Genomic DNA, 9466 nt, shown 5'->3' with positions numbered 1-9466 from the left:
TGTAGTGGTTAAGACCACAGAGTGTGGAGTGAAACCCATCCCCGCTGGCCATGGGACCTCTCTGTTTGCAGACTATGGAGTCAGGCACCTCTCAGCCTTAGCTTCCTAATAAGCCCATCAACACAATTATCGCACATGCTCCACAAAGTGTGGCTGAATTAATGAAATTTAGCTATAGCTCCTACACATGGTAAAGCATAGGTTTTACTGGCTGGAGAATTTGGGAAGATGGTTCCCCATGCTTCTATTTACTCAAAGACCAGGCCCAGGAGAACAGCTCTGTATTCGGGGGGTAGGGGGGGGCAGGCTACAGAGAAGTCTGTGAGACACAAAAGAGAGGAAGGAGTTCATCAAATCAGCTGAGCTTAGACATTGGTGAGGGGGCAGTTCCCTCCCTCAAACACCACCCTGACAACCTACCATCCTGGTTCACTTTCTCTACATAAGCTCTAGGAAGACGAGACCCTGAGTTTGGTCAGAGTTTCATATCCATTCTTAGCTGTCTGCTTGGCACGGACTGAGTGCGTGAAAATGAATGAAAGAGTGAATGACAGGCCAATTTCAGACCTGCATCTCTCTCTTCTATAGCAATCGACAGCCACTGGCTGGTCCGAGACCTCAGCCTTGCAGTCTGTGTCCTCAGTGACTCTGCGGCCTCACAGGATTGGAAATCCAGGCTTGTCTCTGCTCCGACGCAGCGGGGTTCAGGGAAGACTCCAGGGATCCTGGCCCCTGGCCCTTCAGAGGGACTTGTCGCACACTCACTCAGCATCTTATGCAGCTGGCCCGAGAGACAGCCAAAGATGAGATGGAGCTTCTAGAGGCGGCCCAGTGGACTCAGCAAAAAGAAACAGTCTGCAGGGAAATCCCAGGGGATGTCGTTCATGATGAGGTTGCCCAGGTTGCTCATTTACCCTTGCGCGGGTAAAAAAACTGGATTAGGTCAGAACGGGAGCAGAACGTACTCCTGTAATGAAGCCTCAGCTCCCGGATGGTCTCCAGCTCCAGCATCCCCAGGATCTCGACAAGGCTGAGGAATGGCACTTGGACAATGACCAGTGTCTGACAGTGGAGGCGCAGACCGCCATGGTTCTTCTCGACTCTCTGGAGTATGTACGAGGGGAACCCAGACAGGTGGAAGAAGCCGAACAAACCACCTAGGAAAAGGTCTCTGTGTATTTCCTCGGGTTCTCGGTGATGCTAAGGCCGTTCTTTGTAACTGGGTGTCAGCTTGTCCGCCTCCGGCTCTTCTAGCATGTGAGTGATGACAAAGGGTGCAGGAGTAGCCTCCGAGCACTCCTCCCAGTTGGAGTGCTCAACGTCATGGGTAAAATCCAGCACCTTCAGCTTTGATCTCCTGTGGGGAATGAGGAGGAGAGCAGACATGAGGAATTTCAGGCCTGTAGAGCGGGGCCGGCAGGAGACCAGCAGCAGCGGCAGACCCTGGGGACCCACCACTGTGCCAACCAGCAGCCCTGCCCTCTGCCGTCCACTACGCCTTCTAGGTGCCCTCCTTGCTTCCCCACATTATACGTTGCCGGGATACCACCCAGGAACCCAGCCACACTCTTAACCACCTCAGTAGCATGATCAGCTCTGAACTATGCCAGGACTCTCTTCACGGAGGGACTCTGACAATGGCCTCAGGGCCTCATGATGACAGATGCTGCACCACCAGGAGAGGCTAGCACATGCTTGGACTCCACATCCCTGAATCCAGCTCCCACTTCTGCAATTCACTGTGCCCCTACCAGCACCCCAACTCTCCAGTTACCTGGGCCAAACTGCGTTAGGAGGAACCAATTCCAGCCCATCCAGGACGGCTTCCAAGAGGTCTTGAGTTCTTGACTGATCTCTTAACGGTCCCAGACGGAGGCAGGGAAAGGGCCAGGCCTGCACCATTGCTGTCACAGTCTTCGTGTGTCCCCCATCAAAGGCTGCTGTGGACAGAGTTGGGAAAAGGCCCACAGGGAGCTCTTCCAGGTCACGTACAGCTGAGGCCTTCTCATTCCGCAGGCTCTGTGCTGCAAGATCCAAGAGATTGAGAGGGTCTTGTCCACTCATCTCCACCAACCTGGCACAAGGTTAAGGGAAAAGCCTAAGTAGATTTTCACAGGGCTCAGCCTCCTCCTGTTGGCACAGGACACTCAGCCTCAACCACCCATCTTAGCAGGAAGTGAGACCCTAGGCGGTCCTCCACCTCTCCTGCCATCCTACAACTTCTAGTCCTAAATCTTCAGCTCTTTCTCTGCTAGGTTCACCCAGTGTCCCTTAATACCAGCTAAGTGAAGGAAAACAATTATGGCTTCATCTCCATTCTTTATTGGACTTCAGAGAGTATAAATTGTTCCAAACCTAATTTCCTGAACTTTCCCAAAGATCATCACCATCTCCAAGGTGATTTCAAGGAGCCGGACAGAATAACCCATCTCTTACCCCAGTCCAGTGGTAAGAGGTCGGGTCCTGAGGTTTTGTTTGCCTTCTCTGGCAAGCAGAGCTTCTAAAACAGTAACGGCAACTTTCCACAAGTTCAGATCTGTCCTCCTTCCTGCTCTATGGAATACGTCCCTATTCACATTCTACCAAGCTCAGAGCAATTCAGAGACTAGAAAATTATTTTTAAAAAATCAAGAAGACATAAAAAACCCCTCTTATGGGGCTAGTGAATTTTTGACATAAAATGTCAGAAAAAGACAAGAGAAGGGAACATTAAAGCACCATCGTGGGGTGCCTGGGTGGTTCAGCTCTGCGGCTGCCTTCAGCTCAGGTCATGATCCCAGGGTCTTGGGATTGAGCCCCGAATGGGGCTCCCTGCACTCAGCGAGGAGTCTGCTTCTCCCTCTGCCCTTCTTTCCCCGCTTGTCCTATCTCAAGTAAATAAATCTTCTTTAAAATGTACCATCTCAGGTATAAGTAGATACAAAGGTCGTTACTAAAACATTACTAAGAAGAACTAATTGGTGTTCTTTGAACAGAATCACAAAGCATTTCTTCTAGGAACAAGAGCAGACTGACACATTTGAGAATCTCTCAGTGAACTTCTGATGACACATGGACAACTGAGCCTGAGTGCTCTCAGCTGCCTCCTGAAACCCTAAATGAAGTAAAGGAATAGCTAAGACCAGAAAGTCAAGGAGAATGAATTAGCCCCACTCTTCAAGAAAAGCCAACTTTTAGAATCTGAAAAAGGTGGATTGGGAAACTAGTGTGCAGACTACAGAAGCCAACACCTAAGCCTATACAGGTGGTGAAATCAGAAATCAATTGCAGAACCCACGAGGCCTCAGGAGCAACAGCCGCAGGCAGGGCCCCAGGCGAGGGCCAGAGCCACCCGCCAGCACTGTGGTACTCGAGGAGGCTCTACAACCACATGCGTTTACCTCCACCACCAGCACGGCCAGCAATCCACACCCGGGCCCGACCTTCCTCTACTTCCCACCCCGACTGCTCTGCTGCTCCCTGGAGCAGTGCTCAGCCCTCACATCCCATGGCAGGCTGCTCTTCTGTGGGGCACAAGGGGAATGCGCTGGGGCAGGTTTGGTACATGAGCATTTAGAACCACCAAAACACTGGACTATGACCCAACTGAGCATGCTCCACTTATGTATGAGCAGGAAGGGGCACCTGCTCAGAGCTGAGGCCCGGGAGGCAGCTTATGGAGCAGGCAGGACAGGAGGGCACACCAGGCCCCTGTCACAACCACCAACTGTTCTGATGGCAGAGCTCCTCGGAAGCAGGAGGGCCCTTGCTGCAGAAGTGGCTGTGTGTGAACCCTCCCCTGTGCTTCTGAAATGTCCCATTTCTCTGAAGGAACAGCCCAAGAAGAGCCACATGCCTGGAACCCAGAGGGGTGTCTCTGCCCTTGCCCCTCCCTCATGCCCCTCTCACTCAGCAAAAAAGTCAGTCCAACTACTTGACTCCTCATGAGGGATGTATATTCTACTGATGGCTGCAGAGGACACAGAAAAGAGGTTCTCCAAAGGTCGGCAGTGAGAACTCCCACACTCTGAGGCGACCTCCATTGCCCTCCCCCTCAGCCTGTCAGCCTTCCTCCCAAATGCCTTTCTGAGGAGGAGCCATTCCCACCTACAGCTGCTCCCACCTGAAGCCACTAAGCATCTCCCCGCTGCGCATCTGCACCTGAACGATCCTCATCAACCTCCCTCTGTAGTTGCGGTGGCTGTTTAAGCACAGTCTACTTGTCACACTGACTTCTGCTTTCTCCCTTTGTGGAGATTCTCAGCCCAAGGCCTCGGGCCTCTGCCCAGCAGGTAGGAGGAGATGAGGCCTCTGACTTCTGAGTGCAGCCAACAATGCGTCACTCTTCTCCTCCACAAAATCCAGGATCTATTGCTGGCCAACTGACCACGTGCACCGCCTGAATGCACTTCACCTATGTGGGAAGGGTCTCCCCCTGAGATTCCAGTGGCCTCTAATCCTGGGGAAGACTCAGAAGAGGAAGACCAGTGAGTAAATGATGGCCTTGGCCACTGCAGCTGGTCTTGGGCTATGATGGATACTCATCTTGTCCTCCCTGCATTATTTGTTGCAGATTCCCCTCAAGGTCCCTACAAACTCTGCTGTCCTCCTCGCTAAGTTGCCAGGTGGCCTTCCTCACACCTTCATCTCTAAAATTTCTGAGCCCCAGCTCACCAGGCCTCTTTTGGCAAGGGTTGTGGCACTTGTCTTTTTACTGTCACAACGGGGCAAGGGAATACCAAGAGGGTCCTGGATGAATCTCCTGGGAGTCAAACTTATTGCTCTTTATGCCCTGGTTTTAATTTTTTTTTCCGATTTTATTTATTTATTCATGAGAGACACAGAAAGAGAGGCAGAGACAGAGGCAGAGGGAGAAGATTTCCCTCGGGGAGCCCGATGTGGGACTTGATCCAAGAAGTGCAGGATCACGCCATGAGCTGAAGGTAGATGCTTAACTGCTGAGCCACCCAGGCGTCCTTCTATGTCCCGGTTTAAAAGCAGCCCTATCCTTTCCTAACCTGGGTCATTCACTCCAACCAAGAATGGGGGCTCCTTTGCTTGCCAACTCGGTGCTAGACACAAAGAGGATAAAGTCTTCAGGTGGCAGCCGTGGCTTCTAACTCTGTGGGACTCCTCCGCTCACCAGTGGATAGTTGTGGAACCTAACCAACGTTATCGCTTGGTGGGTTTGACAGAACTTACCTCACAAGATGCAGTTCTGGGCATGCGGTCATGTCATGTCCAACGGTCTTCCACCAGGGCCCAGCAGCATTACAGGAACGGCTTTATGAAACATATCCGAGCCACCTCTGTGGACAGCATGGGTTTGCTCCAGACTCCTGGAAGGTATCGTTCCCTACCCATGATACACCCAATCTCTGAGATCTGCTCAGTCTTATGCCCAAGTAACAAGGCTGCTTTCAACTGCAGCTTAGACTCTGCTGCTCTGCAGAGAACTTTCCTATTCTGGGATACACTCAAAAGTCGAAGTCTTTTTGGGTTCAGTCAGTTAAGAGTCTGACTTTGGTCAGGTCGTGATCTCAACGTCCTAGAATGGAGCCCTGCGTTGGGAACTTTGGCTCAGGTTGTGATCTCAATGTCCTGGGATCGTGCCCTGTGTTGGGATCCGTGCTCAGCAGGGAACCTTCTTCTCCCTCTCCCTCTGCTCCTGCCCTGTGCTCTCCTTCTTTAACAAATAAAACCTTTTTTTTTTTTAAGTGGCAGTCTTTTGTGTCACCTGGTATACAAGGCAGAGAGTGTTCTGAGATGTGGAATATGTTGTCTCCAAAACCTGAAAAGTCCTCTCAGGCATTGTGCTTCCTTCTCTGCAGGAGATTCAAGTGGTATAACTCATGTTTTACTTTGGATGATAGGACCAGCATGTCCCCAACTGTTGGGGCACTCAAAATTGTTCTCATGTGGCAGATAATTGAATCTTCACAGGCATCTTCTCCAACAATGGAATGCACGTTTCTTACCAAGGCTTCCAATGTGCCAGACATTTCCTGTAATCTAACTCCATTGACAAGCTATCAGAGGAGCAAATGGCACAATGTTCTTCAGATACCCAGGTGGTACGTGAACTATGACAGACTGGAAAGGTACAACCCTGGAGCAATGGGAAATGCATACTGTTGTCTGCTCCATGTGAATCCAAACGGTATCTGATAGGGATAGAAAGAAACACATTTGCCAACTAATGTTTGTATACCATGTACCTGAGAAGTCATGAATCTGGCTTGAGCGAAGAGACTACATCTGGCATAGCAGCCTCAGTTGGGGCTACTATCTGGGTGAATTTATGGAAATTTCGGCCAACCTCCAGGATGAATCTGGTTTCTGCAGGGGTAGACAGGTGAATTAAATGGAAATATGACAAGGACCATCACTTGAATCCTTTATATCCTTAAGAGGAATAAAATTAGGGATGCCTGGGTGGCTCAGTAGTTGAGCATTTGTCTTAGGGTCAGGGAGTGATCCTGGGGTCCCAGGATCCAGTCCCACATTGGACTCCCTGCATGGAGCCTGCTTCTCCTCCCTCTGCCTATGTCTCTACCTCTCTCTCTCTGTCTCATGTGAATAAATAAAATCTTTTTTAAAAACAAAGGAATAAAAAAAACACCAAACAAAACGAAACAACAAAGAGTAATAAAAATATCCGTCATTCCTCCTAGATTGTGATATTGTTTTATACTTACTATTTTGACCAGGGATGGAAACAGGTACAGAGGCCTCCACTTGGCCTCCACAATCATGATAGTTCTGATCCTACAAATGAAAGACGCAATGTGTGTTCTGCATGGATTTTCAAACATTCTATTCCATTAACATCTGCAAACTGAGTAATGTCACACGGTTACCATTGTGAGCTGGATCCTGACCTGGGATTCTATTTATTTGGCTCCCCATAGGCCCCATCCTAACAGTGAGCCACGATTATGTTTTGTATATCCAGAAACTAATGTTAACTCTGACCCTACATCCAACAATATTAAAATTCTTGGTATATTCCCCCTTCCCCAGTCCACTCCTCAAATTACTCCTAGAGTCCAATCCCCCTTGTTTATTTACATTTACCCAAATGTGGGAGGCATTTACCTCCCAAATGGCCACAATGATTCTAGCCTCCTGGTATTCAGTCATTCCCTTGTGAAGTCCCCTGCCTCACTGAGTAAGGCAGACCTGTGACAATCTGTGACAATTACAATGTGTGACTTCCAACGTTAGGTCATAAAAGGCATTGTGACTTCCGCTTTGCTTCCCCTGGATCACTTGCTTTCACGTCATGGAAACACCCAAGTAGCCTTATGGAAACATCCATGAGGCAAGGAATTGAGGCCTCTGGTCAAAAACTTACTGGCCGGGCACCGGGTGGCCCAAGTCATGATCCCAGGGTCTTGGGGTCAAGCCCCACATCAGGCTCTCTGTTCAGCAGGGAGCCTGCTGCTCCCCCTGCTTGTGCATGTGAGTAAGCTGCCTTGGAAGTGGACATCCCAGGCTCAGCTCAACCTTCAAATGACTACAGCCCCAACCCACATCTTGTGTGCATTCTCAGAGACACCATGAGCCAGCACTATCTGGCTAAGCTTTAACTAGATTTTTGACCCACAGAAACCACGTAGATAACAAAAATAGTCAATTATGCTACTAAGTTTTGGGGTAACTTATTGCACAGCTACAGGTAAAAGATATGCTGAATAACTGTACGAAAATTCCTGGAAGAATATTTATCCCCTTGCCATACATACATGGTCCTTTGTTCTGGGGACCTGGCCTCCTCTTCAAAGACTAGACAGTCCCAGGCCTGAACACTGACTAGAACTTGGCAAGGGATCATGCCTTTGTATTGAGCCGTCTTCAGCCTCCCATCATCCAGCCTTGATTTCTTTTGATAATAAGAGTACTACTCCTGGTGGCTGACCTTCCATTTTGTACGAAAACACTGGGCTCTTCAAACCATTTCTGGAACCCTTTGTGGGTTGGTGCCTTGGCTGCCACTCCAACCTCATGGCTCACAGTAAATGGTGTAAACCTGGCCTCTGATGGTTCAATGCCACCGCCTGACCTCAAGTGCTGCAGGGTCCTGTCATCCGTTTCTATGAAGCCACTCTTACTGTTTGTCAGCACTGGCCTATGCACGTACCCCACCACTGAACTGTTTAACGACGCTGCTGTCCCTCTCATCAGCATATTCCTAGAGCCTTGGTAAATGATGTGTTTGTCGGTGCTTCCTGTGGAATATATCCATTTGCTTGGGTTTTCTTACCTTAGAAAGTCATCATATGTATCCCAGCTTCACAATCCCTGAGCGGTTTAGCCTTCAGCTGCCATCTGTCAGGGGTCCAGCAATTTCAACCTCACTGAGCACGGGCCGTAGCTTCCTTTCATGCTTCTAGAAGCCATCCTTGTAGCAAGTTCACACAAACTCCTGCGGTCCCTGACAGAATGTCAAACCTTGTATCTCAGAAGAATACTCCCAAAGCAGTAAATTCACCCTACCCAATCTGAATCCCCCTCTCCTTTATCAAGCACCTATACTCCAGTCCCAAACACGTCCCCAAGCTGGTACTTGCTGGTTAGGTCGTTCAGCCTCCTTAGGGTGTAGTACCTTCATCTGCCTTCTCAGCCTGAGCGCATCTCCTGCTCTGTTATGCTGGAACATAGCCCCAGTTACACACAAGGGGAGAAACTGGAGAAGAGGGCAAGAAGAGCAAATCCTGTCTCAGTGAAGGATGGCTCTGCAAGTATTCAAATAAAAGACTTTGATGGGGTTTTTGTTTCTTAGGGGGATGGTTTTTTTTTTTTTTTTTTTTTGGTTTTGTGTCTTGTTTTCTTTTTAGGTAGGCCTCATGCCGAGTATGGGGACAGAACTCACCCCCCAAAGTCAAGAACTAAGCCAAGATCGAGTGCAATGCTTAACCAACAGAGCAACCCAAGTGCCCTAAAGATTTTAGCTTTGCTCGTTTTGTTTTTAAGATTTTATTTATTCTTGAGAGAGACAGAGAAAGAGGCAGAGACCTAGGCAGAGGGAGAAGCAGGCTCCGTGCCAGGAGCGCTATGCAGGACTTGATCCCAGGACCCCAGGATCAAGCCTTGAACAGAAGGCAGATAGATGCCCAACTACTGAGCCACCCAGGCGTCCCAAGATTTTAGTTTTTAATAGAGTGGGAGGGCAGCCCGGGTGGCTCAGTGGTTTAGCGCGCCATCAGCCCAGGGCCTGATCCTGGAGACCCGGGATCGAGTCCCACGTCAGGCTCCCTGCAAGGGGCCCGCCTCTGCCTCTGACTGTGCCCCTCTCTCTGTCATAAATAAATAAAATTAAAAAAACTAGAGTGGCTTGGCCCACTCAGTCCCATGGGCTCAGAGGGTTCAGGACGATTTCAGATCACAGGGGCCTCAATGCAGGTAACTCATCGACACCCCCAGGGGCCAGTCTTTCCCGAACGGGAGGACTTTAGCACAGCAAACCCGCCGTGGCTGGGAGTTG

General features: G+C 49.7%; 1 protein-coding gene across 5 annotated transcripts; it reads right to left on the bottom strand.

The window, feature by feature from the left end:
• Positions 1-623: 623 nt before the first annotated feature.
• LOC119878287 (melanoma antigen preferentially expressed in tumors-like) lies at positions 624-8743 on the bottom strand. 5 transcript variants are annotated; one of them, XM_038588943.1, is made up of 5 exons: positions 8246-8515; positions 6678-6747; positions 6198-6318; positions 1775-2074; positions 624-1357 (listed from the first exon to the last, which is right to left on the bottom strand). In XM_038588943.1, the coding sequence occupies exons 4-5, from the start codon at positions 2062-2064 to the stop codon at positions 1201-1203; spliced, it is 447 nt and encodes a 148-aa protein (XP_038444871.1). In that variant the 5' UTR covers positions 2065-2074; positions 6198-6318; positions 6678-6747; positions 8246-8515; the 3' UTR covers positions 624-1200. The 5 variants fall into 5 exon arrangements, 4 of the variants coding, with proteins under 4 accessions (XP_038444871.1, XP_038444872.1, XP_038444873.1 ...); XM_038588944.1 differs by lacking the exon at positions 8246-8515 and adding an exon at positions 7728-7897; XM_038588945.1 differs by lacking the exon at positions 8246-8515 and adding an exon at positions 7078-7141.
• Positions 8744-9466: the final 723 nt, after the last annotated feature.

Source organism: Canis lupus, unplaced genomic scaffold (assembly GCF_011100685.1).
Source record: "Canis lupus familiaris isolate Mischka breed German Shepherd unplaced genomic scaffold, alternate assembly UU_Cfam_GSD_1.0 chrUn_S1377H1558, whole genome shotgun sequence".
In the NCBI taxonomy this organism is placed as follows: domain Eukaryota; kingdom Metazoa; phylum Chordata; class Mammalia; order Carnivora; family Canidae; genus Canis; species Canis lupus.
Note: the sequence above shows the minus strand (reverse complement) of the source record. Positions and strands in the feature narration are given on the sequence as shown.